The following is a 14,911-nucleotide window of genomic DNA, read 5'->3' as shown; positions in this document are numbered from 1 at the left end:
CAAATACGTAATGTTTATACCTACGTTAATAATAAAGCAAAAGCTATTAAAAACAAATGGCGGAAGGAATTTAAGGTATTGTTTTGGCTAACAATAGATAGGCGATAGACATTCCTACTAACTGACTGAGGCCGATTCGTCGCCCACCACTGAGGTCGTGACCCTGACCACAGCTGGTCGAATGCACCAACATAACAGATCATTTATAGATGTAGATGTAACGGATTGATGCAGCTGATCTGTGAAACTGTGAGTGTAAAATACTTGAGAGCTTTATTAAGATGTTATGTAATTTATGATATGATATGATTTGGGGAAGAATAAGGTTTAGAAATTCTTTTCATTCGAGCATAAGTTTACACAATAAGGTAGGTACTTAACTAATAAATGTATGTACTAAGTATTATTTGTTATCCTTCATATATAGGTACTAATACTAACATAGAAACGTTTCCGGAAAATAATGAAGCATTATTTCGTAAATTCAGTGGCTTGCCAATTATAATTAAAACCTTCCTAAATTGCGATCGGTCGTCCAATTTGCGTTAATTTCTAAATAATTGAAAGATCATTTATGCTCCATTCCAAGAACTAAAATAGGTAGCGATCGACATAATATATCTGAAATATGAAATCAACTTCAAGCAACGCGAAAGTCCGAAATTTAATCATTTACACGTGTTAATTAATTCTGTTTCAGCCAACTAACTACGCCCAATCTTTAAATTATGGCCAATGTGTGAACAATATTTTATAATTGATTTCAAACTCATGCAATCGCTACTATTGCCATTTGAATTGTTTCGACGTAAGCGGTTTATTAGTATTATTGCCGGTTTGGTGTGGCCTAATCCTTAAATGAGGAAACTTGAAAATACGGTCTTGGACATCGTGAATGTATTTCGTTCACCAATTTGTCCTCATTTGAATATTGATAGCGGTACATATGGAACTGGCTGGACCTGTTTTAATTTAATTTCTGGCTCGAGAAGCGCATTTTACACTTAAAGACGACGTGTTTATGCCAACAAATTTACTGTTTCGTAGAAAGCTTGCGAAAGTGGCGGCAACCTCGGCTAACCTTGCAATTTCGCTGCTTAATCATAAAGACATCGATTGCAAACAATCTCGTATCGGTTGCGGAGTTCGCGTTACTTTCTCGCTACGTACAGGTGTAGTCGCTCGAATAATCGTCTAGTATCACTTCGCCTGAGACACGAAGGTGGTGGCACTTTATCAGGCAGGTGAAATCGTTCCACAAACCGAGTGCTACAACCGGTCGAGTCGGCCCGGGCTGGGACTCGAATGAAGTCATGTGTGGTGGTCCGAGTTCGCCGTGAGCGCGGATATAAATGCCTCACAGCACAATGGGATATTGTCAGTCATTCTTCAATATTGAAGAAATATTTTTTAAGGCAATGAATGGCGAAGATAAAACTGACTAATGATTATGATTTATACTGAGAAATTAGGAATTCATTCAACGACAACTAACTTAGGTATAACATACAGAATGTTATGTTTATGTTTCTTTTGAAGTCTGCGATTTCTGCGAAAGCCACTGTACTACAGACTTTGTTAGGCGTTTTCATGAATTAAATCTAAGAAAAGCATTGCCCATGTATCAAAAACCTTGTACCACGCGCACATATATTCATAACATGCACAAACAACATCTCCAGCTACGGGCACGCATCTTCTTGCGTTGAGCACCTTACAGGTTTTTTCTCCTCTTTTTATGCAGTTCTGCCCATCCCAGTGGAGATAAGAAAGGTCGAAATCCAAATGTAAACACAGCCATAAGCATAAGACTGAACACGATTCTTTAAAGCCGACACTTGACTTAAGATTGTTATCTCTGTAACTTAACCATATTCCCGTCTATAACCCATAATGCAAAGATGGTTCTCATTGATTTTAGAAGAAATTTTAATGGAAATAGATAGTTAAATATGGGTTAGGTCGTTATTGTTATTATTCAATAGCGGAGCGGAAAAAATAAAATATGATTTCTTGGAGCTGACTGTGTTTTGTTTTTATTGGCTTTTGGCCATTGTTTTCTGCTGGCATTATTATATCAAATCCTATGAGAACCTTCGTATCTCTAGTGAGTTACATAATGGGGACCCGCGGGTATGAGTTACGACCAAGTCATGTTCATTCGCGTATGATCACTTAAATCTTACGCTGTATTTATTTTGCTTACACCATACATTGCAAAATTAAACGAAATTGCTTCATTAGATTTGTGGCTAACACGTAGCATTTATATTGGTAATGGTTAACCATGTCTAATGTATGTGCCCTTAAACACACATTATAATATAATGCTATTAAAATATTCTATGTTAAAATAAAACCTCATATTATATCCAAATTACAACCTTCTAGATAATTTAAGTCGCTTAGCGAGATTCAAAGTAAAGTTGGTAACTATCACATAAAGTACTTAGTCTTAATAATTAGGCATGCATACACGTATGTGGCTTTCCGCATTCACAACTGACGCAGTGGTATCACATACCCACCTCCCATACAAGGGCTTTTCGAGTGACAACATCACTCAGCGTGTGTTTATACCAGACGTGTACACAGTACTGGGGTGTCACTAGCTTCAAAGTTTTGGCGCGTTGCTGCGCTGACTACGACTCTATGTAGTAGCATTAAACGCATCGATTGCACGACAGCTCTCGTACGTTTGTTTTTTGCAAAGCTGGAGTAAACCCCCAGGTTGCAGTACAATGGACATTCCGCACAACTCGGAATGCCGTCGTGTAACAGCGCGCTTATTATCCTTGTAGATAAGTAATTGTGTCGTTCCGTGTAAAATATGTTTGCTAGTCATTTTGGTGTGACATCAATCGGGCTGCAAAATAAGATTTCAGTTAAAATCCGTCTGCAAGCTTGACGGCGACTTGCGGCTTGATCATGGGTGAAATACTTAGGTAGGTACTTACGTGTCTCTACTATCTGTTGTGTTTCTTACTGATTGTGTTACTAGATTTAACATCCTATTTCAATCTTACTTGGGATGGTGATACAATGTGACAAAGAAACCGATACTGTATGGGACTGAGCCATTGATTTTGTTAATTGTAATATGAATTACACATTCCTAATTTGTACTCCTGCATAATGTATAAACCGCCCTCTAGGTTTGGTTCACGTTTGAAACAATTCATTGTCATTTCGTCAGGATTGTTCATTGTGTTTATGCCGTCCACGCAAAACAGTTACGAAAGTTTTTTGAACAATATTAACATATGCTTAGTTTGCTGACCTTATTTTTATAATCAATATGTAAACAAAAACCTGATGACAAACAACAATAATTTAATCCCCATGATATCACAAAATGACTTCAAAGTCCGGTATAGAAGATGATGTAATTATTTGCTAATTACGGATTATGATATGAGCGTAGGAACAATATCTCGTGAGATATCTCAGGTAGGTACCTCGACATCCTTCACGGTACACTGCTTGTGTCACTTTACTCATCAAGTCATTCTACCGTTTTCCTAGCACATCATGCTTTGGAGGAAATAAATATGTTTGCCCCTTATTTTAAAATGAAGTCCAACGATAGTTCAGGTTTACCTACACCTGGCTTTAGACTACTGATTTGTATGAAATCCCTGGACTATATTCGATTCCAAACCAGATCAATTTTTAGTCTATGTTCTTTATAATAAGTAGGTGCATTAAGTTTGTATGTCTATTGACCAGCCTATGTAACAAGGCTTGGATTCGGAAACTATACCTACATTTTGTCATTATTCTGTTACACATGCGATTGAGTCGCATCACTTTCTGTTTCATGTTATATGATTTATATTGTGCAAGTGCCCAAGTGTAAATAGACGTTGTCCAGCTTTCTCTACTACTCGTAGGTATAGTATTACTTTCAAATGATAGTTTATGTACATATTTGTGTTTTATGTACAATATACATATTACGTGACTTCTCTTCCTACCAAACAAACTGCTATGTGAAAAAAACCACAAGACAACCAAAGTGCCACTATCATACAGTCTGAATATCTCTCATTCAATGCCACAAAATCGAAGTGGTAAGGCAGATCTATTCGAAGCAATAAAGCGGCTACATAAGTAAATGCCACACTCAATTAAGGTGGTTACTAAATTCCTCGTCAGAACGGTAATTTGCTGGTTGCAGTGAGGCAACTAGTGACTGCAACATATGCTGTCCCGTTGCTTGACCGATGTATGGAGAATGCTCCAGGAAAATATTTCATTAGGTAACCACTTTATTACCACAATTACCCAGGCGTTTGTTTTAATGGGTAACAAAATACTTATTGAAAGGCTGTAAGTGGAAGACGTTACATCTAAGTAAATACTAAGGCAAGTAACTAGCATTGACAACAAGTTAAATAAAATCAGACGTTGACACAATTACGGCAGTGATTTAGCCGAGGTATGCAAAAAAACATCAGTTATAACGACCGTGTCGCCAAACAATGTCTGACGTACAGCAACGCTGCATAGGCAAGCATCATCAAGAATGCAAATTCCATTCGGCTTGACCAAGAATTTATCAAATGCGTCAGCAGACATTTCCTTTCGCTCCAAACGTTAACAGGGTCCACTCCAAAGTCGTAAAAGGCAGTGAATATTTCAAGGTAGAAAGCGTCTATCCCAACTATGGAGGTCCAATGAGCACGGCTCCCATTTAGAATTTCCCTTAAATCCGGCTTGGTGGCCAATTAAAGTGCCCAGCATACCTACATAACAGTTATAATTACCTAATAATTATTTATATTATAACGGTTTCACTTGAATTCTATTTGAAAGTAAATATCATTAAAGCACCGATATATTCACCGACCTATGGATTTTCCCTCGACATGCAGGCTGTTTATTGACGTTATACAAGCGCTTATAACTTACAACCTCTAGGTATTTAGTAAAAAAATGGATCTCTACTGTCGATATTCATTCGTAAAAGCGAACCAATCAAATGAAAACCGTCAATCATTGCCGTTTTCGCACGAGCAAGGAGAAGCTAGAAAGCGAAACTGGCTGCTAATTGTCGGGAAACTCTAGAAACCTGCTGGTGCTGCTGCTCCCGCAGTTTCTTTCCATTTCCGAATGTCCCTTCGTATCTATAGATATGGCATATAATAATTATACTTAAGTATAATTATATATTTAATTCATAGTAATTAGACATTCACTTTTCTCCAATCATTTATTGCCGGTTAGTCAGCTACCTCGGGAAAAGTTCTTACTTTAGGTTTAATACATCCAATGGAATCATTCGAAGTGATAGTTTTTAATCAATGTCCTACATCACAAGTGGCTTTTCCGCATTGATGACGCAAATCCGTAATAATAAGGTTTTACAGAGTGTGACTAAGCTAAAACAATATGTGCCTAAACTGTGAAATTGTTATACCATACCTTACTCTTCTTATATCATTCTCAGACGGTAATTTCGACTGCAAATGCCTGTTTTCTATTGTTATAAATAATAAACCTACAATTTATGATTACATAACACGTTTATATAGTTATATAAAGTAGGAAGTTGCACTGAAAATTTGTTTACCTGACCTAGGTCTTAATTGCATGGACCATGCAAATTTAATTATAATGATTATTTTTATATAGATATCTTTATAATTTAATGTGAAACAGCTTAAATAAACAATTGTTCGCTACTTTGAGCAATGAGTCTTCGAAAACTGTGTCTTGATTGAAAGAGACACAGTTTTCCAAACTTATTATACCGATAAAACTGGTTAGGATGAATATCTGGTCGATATCTTGAGAGTTTAACCCACTGCGCACTAACATGTTTTGAAGATTCTTTCAGCTTCTAACTCTCAAATCACGAGAGCAGTCGCGCACATCTGTATTTGCCTTATTAAAGGTGTCACTCAAACGTGTTAGCTCGCGGCTCAATTTGCGACTTTCTCCATAAGCAGTCGGACCGCACCTCGACTTCGGTTCGGAATCCTAAATGTCGCCGACCCGGTCACCCGATTGTCGCTTGCATTCCTGTGCATTGTCTCACTCACTGCATTAATATACTAGCTGTTTATGAGATTAGTTAGTTTTGAGTGTAACTTTTAAACTTTCGCATTTATTAAGTTACAAAACTGTGACCGAAGCAGCAGCTTTTCAACCGAGCTGCTGAATACGGGACTGTTTGCAAAAAGTTATTCTACAGGCAGAACTACTTATATTGGTAAATATTTTATTAGGTATGTCAGGTTACTAACTACTAAGGTTGGCTGAGCTTGCATTCTGCTTCTGGCACAGTGTAGGCGGAACAATAATGTCCCGTGCGCCGATTATTAAATAATTTATTGATGCTCATTCATAATTCATACGCTCAAAATATTGGTCGCTAATAATTTAGTAGTCACCCTTGAATGCAAATTAATTGCCGATCAAAATGGGTCACAGGCGCAGAGCTTGAATGTTGATACATAATCAGTACATACATAAATAATCAGTATATATAATACATAACTGTAACATAGATTTATTTTTGTAATAAAATCGTAGCAGGATTTTGCGGGAAAGCTGCATGCTACATGTCTGCCTGTCACTTTTATTTGGTACCCCGAGTGAAAGAGACAGATGGAGTTAAGTGCTGTGTGAGCCGAGACCAGTTCTTCGGGTTACGATACAATAGCAATTAAATTAATTACTTACTTACCTTTAATGATTAATCACTTCGTAATTTCCCTTCTGCCTATCTGGATGTCTTGTAGAGTTCAGGCTAACCCAGTAACTTCGGCAGCTAGCTAGAGCTACAGGTAGTCTATGAAATAAATTCAATATAGATCTTACCGCTTGTTTTCTTAATTAGAAGTTTATTTATAAAGAAATTTATTGAATCTAATGTAGTTATTGATAAAAAAAACATTCAAGTCAGGGAACCTCCTTAGATAGTCGGCATCTATGAAGGTTTAATTTATCTGTACTAAGAAAGAAAGAAAAAACATTTATACTATATACTATTTAGACTACCTTTGATATAAAGAATAATAATATACTTGATGGAGCTTAAATTATATGGTGTGAAGCTACACAAAGTGAGTCTGATAGACAATAGTTCTAAAAAACTTGGCCCTGGCGATGTATCATCCGGGGTATTGTGACGAGAATATCACAATTAATCAAGCCTAATTACGATGCCACGTTACGTAGCTATTATATTGATGAAATAAAAACAAATGTTATAAGCATAACTTGTTGGTATCGAGTCGCTCCTTGAGTAAGTTTGCGGTTGTGGTAGGTATTTGTTTGAATATACTTAACGAGATAAAAATTAAGTAATTACTTAATCTATTCCTAATGTAACAAGTTATGCCCTTAGTAAAGTATGTAGTTACTACACCATGCAGAAACCAGTGAATTAATATGAGGATGTAGGTTCATAAGAAGAGTTGCTTTGAATGATTGCTTTGAAAATACTATTAAGTCTTTGTGATAAATCATCATGAACTAGAATCTGAATAGTGTTAGACTTAAAGCTAAGCTTCTCATCATTCATACCTAGCTGTATCGTTTAAAATGAGACCTAGAAATGTGAAAGCACTTAATTCTATGTTACCCATGCAGGTAGGTAGATATGCAAGTAAATAATTTCTCTAGATTATTTCTAATAGCAGGGCAGGCTGCAGGTGTAAATAATGGTTTATTTTACACCTGTCACCTTAATTACCACATTACGCATGCACAGCGTTGCATACATTCATTGAGGTTTCTAAATTCACTATCCGTTAGACTTTGGTATCTACTTAACTACATACAAATTTGAGGGAGATTTTATTAAAAAATCTAACAGTTTTCCTATAAAATCCATAGTTCTAAACTTTCATGTTTATGTATTACTTTCCTAGGAAATTCAATATAATTTAAACATCCAATTGTTGACTAGCATTGTCAAAATTCTTCACGGCCGGTCTCATAAGCCCTGTAATGTGATTGGACCGGTCTTCGGGTGCGATTGTCGATTCACTAACGGTTGTGTGTCGACACGGACAGAATAAGGTTTTGAAATTACGCGCCCGCTTGCTCAATAGGACACTGGTTTATAACGATAATTGTGGCCAAGCGGCTTGTTTATGAATCTGCAAGTTTGATATGCCAAGTATAGGCAAGTCCCCTAAACTATAATGAGGTTATAGGTAAAATTGAAGTTGTCAATGCGTCTACATTTGTCAAGGAATCTATGATGCATACGGCCGGAATAGTTATCCTACAGACGTCCTTTATCCAAAGCTAGTCATATCTTATCCCCAAACTAAAACTCCCCATTCTTAAGAACGCAACACACGTTAGCCGAGCATTTACGAGTGAAAGCCAATGCAAACATGTATTCGGTATAGGTACCTATTTGCCTTGTCTTGCTATCTCTCGGTGTCACTTGCCTAGCCAACATGTATAGACCTCATTTAAAGAGTCCTGTATAGTATAGGTACCTACAGTAAAAACTGGACATAATAGGTTCATAATTTAAAAACCACCAACTAACGAGATACCTTTTCCTTATTCCAGTGGAGATCTACCTGTCCCCGGTGGAGACGCACTGCATGAACGTGGACTACTTCATCCCGGACGAGAACAACGAGACTAAGGGGCTCTCCGACGATGCTATGAACAGGTGATTGAGCTTTTATAGTTTACCCGTAAATAAATCACTACATACACTCACGGGCAATGAAAAGGTTCCACTGAGAAACGCACCAATTTACTTCTAAGAGGAAAAGGAGTGGAAGGAAGGAAGGAAGGAAAAAGAGAATCTTAATGACGCCTTCTGCAACATTTACATGGTACATTTAACTGAACATCACGATATTACTTTAAGGGTCTGTTTCACAATGTCTAGTTAGTGGCTACCTGACGGATAAAATACATGCTGTCACTATCTGTTATTATTTTTTAGACAGTGACAGCATGTATTTTATCCGACAGGTAGCGACTAACCAGATATTGTGAAACAGGGGCTAACTATAACCGGTAATATTTTGATCCAATTTTAAACTTTTGTGAGTGTAACGTTTTCGTTGCCCGGGAGTGTATAAAACAAGTCACTTTCTCTGTCGCTTTGTATGCTTAAAGTCTGAAAACTACGCAACGGATTTTGATGCGGTTTTTTTATAGTGATTCAAGAGGAAGTGTTTAATATCATCACATGTAGTGTATTTAGCATCAGCATTCCACCCGAGCAAAGCCGGGGTCGGTAGTAAATAATAAAATTAAAAAATGGTTGGGAAAAGTATCTGGATTTCAGTTTTCTGACTGTTTCCCTTCAAATTATATTTCATCGGTCCATCAGCGTAATCATCCACTGCTGAATATGGACGTCTCTCAAGGAGTGCCACACCACAACACTCTGCTCTCAACCTGTCTAAGGTGGCCGGTTCATTAGTTTTAAGGGAATGGAATTCATGCTTGGATTAACGTTGCCTGTTTGCCTTTTCTATTGATATAAGTACTTAAAGTTGATATTTAGCCCAAATTATTTGTAGCAAGGTCTCTGTAAGAGCTTATATTAAATACTATTAAATGCCGATTTACTTTTAAATGATTCCATTCCGGTTATGACGAATTAAATTTGTATGTTCCTACCGATCAACTAATGTAAGTACCTAATATTCGCATTCCATTGAAATTGTCTCAATTTAAAGCAAGGTTAACTTCATGTTATTAAAGCTAAGTGTCGTTTAAGCTGGACTATTATATATCGCGCTACTAAATGTTGTTGAATATCGTATTCCGTTTATAGATCCACATTTTAGCTCTTTGATGTAAATACATGCATAATTTCCCGTTTTATAAGGTTTCAAACTTTTATCGTATTATAATCTCTTCTATATATTTTTTCGGGACGTACGATAGGAGCCTCTGTATCAACTGATCTTTCCTTGATGATACTTACATATAACCTACAGTACAAATCAAAGGCATGCTGGGCAGTTGCAGTTAGCCACTGTTCCTAGTCTAACTATAGGTAATCATTTCAACTTCCACACGGCACACTAACGAAGTAGTTTAATTCCTTTCGGTCTGGAAAAAATAAGGTAGCATTTACGATACTTATCACCAACACGCTGACAATGACGTAACTTAATCCCATCTCTTATACATTCCAGACTGCACATGGCGCGCTCGACAGTGGCGCTGTTCATGGTGGCGTTCCTGTTCCTGTTCGTGGCGTTCTGGACCGGCGTGGTGGGCTGCTGGCGCCGCAGCCCCGGCAACATCACCGCCACCGCCATACTCATGCTCGTCACATGTAAGTACATCAACAGACAACGAGAGAAACGAAATTCTGTTGCAGTGCTGATAAATATCAACGTCCCACTGTATGTTAACTCCAGAAGTTATAGTCGTACGAGAAGACCAATATGGAAATGTTAAAAACAGATTGTTTAAGTAAGTAAAACATCTACGTACTTACTTGCACTGTGCGGTCAAGAAGCAGCATCCTCTAATACATTGATCAGGGTGGCACAGCCCTCAATGATGACTATTTGATGATACCTATACAGAACAATATGTTCCACTATAGTTTCACAACTGGAATAGATCCCCTTGTTATCATCCCCTACCCTCCGAATCCGATACCCTCCGTATCTCAAAAAAGCCGGAATCTTAAACATGAAGCAGAGACAAAAGCTTCACCTTGCAACATTGCTATTCGAAGTGGTACACAAAAAAACTCCTATCTATTTGTACGAAAAGCTCGACTGGCGATGTAGCCGAAATGCAGCAAGGTACCACACGCCACCTCTTGTATTGCCACAGAGTAAAACTGCAGCCTTCCGAGGCAGCTTTAAGTACCAGGCGACAAAGTGCTGGAACAATATTCCCCCTCCACTGCGCAAACTTAAGTCCAAGCACCTCTTTAAGATTAAACTCCGCCAGTACCTAACATGTATTTAAGCTTCCAGCACTTATCGCCTTATCCTGTATTTTATTTTAATATTATACTATTTTTTATTGATTAAGCATCAACCTTTTATGTATATTTATACAAACCACACTTTAACACATTACCCTATTATATTATGATATGTATATATATTGTTTTAAACTATTAACACAAAGATTCTAATATATATAATATTCTAATATTCTAATAAATCTTTCGGAGCAAACACAGCACGTTTATATCATACTAGCTGTTCCCGCGAGCTTCGCTTCGCCTTAAAAACTTTTCCCGTGGGAATTCCGGGATAAAAAGTAGCCTATGTTCTTTCCCAGGGTCTAGACCGTATGTATACCAAATTTCATTCAAATCCGTTCAGTAGTTTTGGCGTGAAAGAGTAACAGACAGACAGACAGACAGACAGACAGACACAGTTACTTTCGCATTTATAATATTAGTTAGGATTATATTTTAGCCGCGTACCACCTCAACTCGCTGGTTCTGGCAGAATTACCAGCGCTGTATACTTTTTTGTACAGCACATGCTGAGTCAGAGCCATTTTACTGACATAATACACACCACAATTATTGTTATTCTTTATGCCACTGTACCTACATTGTTGTTTTGTATTTGTGATGTGTATTTTGTGAGTGAATAAACGATGTGTCTATGTCTATGTCTATGTCTTATCACACCTACCGATAACCATCCAACCTCTTCCAGCCCCAACAAACCCTAACTAATAACCCTCCCTATAAAATTCCAGGCTTGCTAGCGGCGGGCGCGATGGCTCTCTGGCACGGAGTAGAGTTCTACGAGAAAGAGAAGGTCGTCGGAGAAGAGTACTACCAGCAGTGGCCCAACGTAAGTACAATGTGGTGCTGGCTTGTGCTGAGGTGTAGTGGTTAATAGGTTGAGAAATGTTTGGATTAGCAGGCTCAAATAATATTATTTCCTATAATGCAAAGGGGATGAACCCCTTCTAGTCCCTTCGCTGGAGAAGTTTTATTAATAACTTGCCTACAAAAAAAGCGCTCCACTTACCTAAAAGACACATGACATGACCAACCAATGAGTACCTACTAATGACTTCCTTTTGTTCACGAAATGGAATATCATTTAGATCAGAAAACTGTGCAGGAGTTGATAATTGATGATGAATTGATTTATGGAGTCCGTAAGTAACAGTATTTTTGCATTGCATTATTCTGTGTTCCAACATTATCAACACAGAGTACATATATAGTTTAGGCGCAGGACCGATTACGTATGTTAAAAGCCTATCGGCAGCATATATGTATCATCTTACTTTTACGACATCCGTGGACCTTAAACAAGTCACTTTCCACCCCTGGGATTGGTTTATGGTCCCAAACATATTCAAACCCAGGACCTCTGCGTTTCACCACCAAACAATAAACCACCAGGCCGTGGAAGCAGTTTATGACACCACTTTACACCCAAATCTTACCCCACCCCCAAATTGCAACCCAAAACAGGTGTTAAAAGACAACTCATCAATCTGGTACGACTGGTCGTACATCCTGGCGTGGTGCGCGTGCGCGGTGTCCTTCATCAGCTCGGTTCTGTTCTTCTCGGCCGCCGTCTGCCTCGGCAAGGAGAAGCGGCGCGAGCAGCAGAACAACGTGCAGTACATCATGCCAGGTCCGTCCGCCATCTTGGACGCTCGCTAGCGCCAATAACACGCGTGGCGGGAAAACGAAACTTTTGTCCATATTTTTCCCACCTAATATTAGATGTAAGATGGCAAGTAAGTACGTTTTACTAACAAAATGCTTTTCTCTCTTTTCATGTTTCTATGAAACTTGGCTACTGCGTTTACGGACTTCGGACGGCCGGCCACTAATGCACTATACATAAACGCGCTTAATATCTGGTTTATGCCAACGCCAACGCTAACTAACACGCTTACCAAAACAACAACCAACCATTGTTTCTTGTGGTCTGTAAATACCGACCATCACAACAACCAATGTCTGTAAATAAACGTAACATCGGGTTATCGGGTAATAAACCAGATATTGCGTGACAACGCGCGCGTGTGGTACGACTGGTCCTACATGGTGGCGTGGTGCGGCGTGGGACTCGCTCTTCTGTCGGCCATCTTGTTCTCGTCGGCCGCCATTTGCCTGCGCGGCGAGCGCGAGCGCGAGGAGGCGCTCAACATGCAGTATCTAATGCCTGGTAACTGTTGATTAACTGTAACATTTGAGGCGATTCCGAAGTGAACACATTTGTGCTGTAAACATAGCGCAAAAGTCGGCTTTGTAAGTAATGGGAAAATGGAAAGTCAGTTTTGCAGCAGGAAACATAAAGTGCTTTGCTTCAGAATCGTCTGCATTGGATAAAACGGTATAACGTGAGCGGGTAAAGAAACAATATGAAAATTATGGCTTTTACATAAGCGGAACTACTTAGCGGACTACAAACGACTACCTATAGACAACGCTAGGATGAACTAGACTCAGTGAGGGATAGCATACGTTCGCCCGCGATTTTCATATTGCATCTTGACATAGCGCATTGTATAATATATTAATTATATAATACCTAAATAAGTTAGTAAAAACGCTACCAAAGTAATTTCGTATAAATAATGTAATATTTGGAACTTGTAAATAAATAGATAAGTATGAATAATTTAATTTATGTTATTGAGAAACTGTAAATTTATCAGATATTAATTCATATTTAATTCGCTATTATATTATATCTAGCTAGATATATTATAAGAGAGCGTGTACAGATAAAACTACAAGGCACAGTGTCATAGCCGATGCTTTGAGAATTTAAATTCTTAGCAATCATCAAGTACTCACTAAATCATTAAGTACCTAGATACTAATTCGATTCCCAAACTACACCACCAACCAACTAACCCCCTGTTCTCCCCACAGTATACCCGCAGAAGCAGCAGTACGCTTACGCCGGGTACCCTCCGCCGCAAGCGTACCCCGGCCCCTACTACCACGGCTCGCAGTACGGGCCCTACAACTACTGATCCAGCGACCAGATGAGGGAACTAGCGGCCACCACCGTCCGCAACCCGCCCGCCCCGCAGGCCCCGGCCCGAAACCCCACCCCTTATAACGCCTCCACGTCCTCACTCGAAACCTACAACTCGCATAGGAAGATAAAAAGACCGAAATTAGGCGACAAAAAAGTCTATCGCCCGGTTAGAAGACACACGCTCTCGCGAATAGATGAACTACCGCAGCAAGCGACAAGACCTAGATCGAAAAGTCTGCAGCATTCCATAGATTTGCTGTCGACGAAGCCGATTTTGCGGTCGCGGTCGAATATCTCGGCTGATACCAGTCGCAGTGTGCCGATGTGCAACGACAGTCGCGAGCTGGCGTGCCAGAACGACGGCGGCAGTCCGCAGTACGACGAGCCTCGAGGCTACGACTCCGCCTCGTCGTACGACCGCCCCGTGTCCATGACCGACCTGCCCATCATGGTGCCCATAGACCCCGCCACCGGGGCTTATATACCATACCCCGAGTATTCGTACTACCATGACACAGGCGAAAATTGCAGGTTTAACAAGTATAGGTGGAAGTACAACAAGAGGATGAAGAAGCTATCGCCTAAGCACAGTAATCTGTACTTAGCGTTCATGTATTAGCGGGCGGGCGCAACGAGATACAAACCACATTTTTGTAACAAAACGATGGTTGAGTTTCGCTTGAACGCCGACAGTGTATGACGCCGCAACCCATTCAATTCCATTCTAAATCTTACGTTCTGTTTTCAACACGCTCATACACTGACTATCATTACAATGGGTGGCCCGAATCTGGTTAGATACGACTGATTCTTATTGGCACAATTTTACTGAGCACGGCTTTACGAAACTCTTAGGGCGTATTTACACGAGCACTCGCTCGAGTGGCGTGTGAGTGCGCCCTACACCATCACAGTAGCTACTGTGACACTTCGTGATAGTTTCATTTCGAACTCTTGCGAAT

The 14,911-nt window shown here is 39.3% G+C and overlaps 1 protein-coding gene across 2 annotated transcripts in view; it reads left to right on the top strand.

Moving 5' to 3' along the window:
* LOC105394234 overlaps positions 1-14,024 on the top strand; it is a 31,767-nt gene extending 17,743 nt beyond the window's left edge. The window contains exons 3-7 of one of the 2 annotated variants that reach the window (XM_048626941.1): positions 8,542-8,647; positions 10,140-10,282; positions 11,686-11,783; positions 12,959-13,124; positions 13,838-14,024. In XM_048626941.1, coding sequence (XP_048482898.1) covers positions 8,542-8,647; positions 10,140-10,282; positions 11,686-11,783; positions 12,959-13,124; positions 13,838-13,941 — 617 coding nt within the window. In that variant the 3' untranslated portion in view covers positions 13,942-14,024. Of the gene's footprint in view, positions 1-8,541; positions 8,648-10,139; positions 10,283-11,685; positions 11,784-12,418; positions 12,585-12,958; positions 13,125-13,837 lie in introns of both variants that reach the window. The other variant, XM_048626942.1, reaches the window with a different exon arrangement.
* The last annotated feature ends 887 nt before the right edge of the window (positions 14,025-14,911 follow it).

Source organism: Plutella xylostella, chromosome 17 (genome assembly GCF_932276165.1).
Source record: "Plutella xylostella chromosome 17, ilPluXylo3.1, whole genome shotgun sequence".
NCBI classification, from domain to species: Eukaryota; Metazoa; Arthropoda; class Insecta; order Lepidoptera; family Plutellidae; genus Plutella; species Plutella xylostella.
Note: the sequence above shows the minus strand (reverse complement) of the source record. Positions and strands in the feature narration are given on the sequence as shown.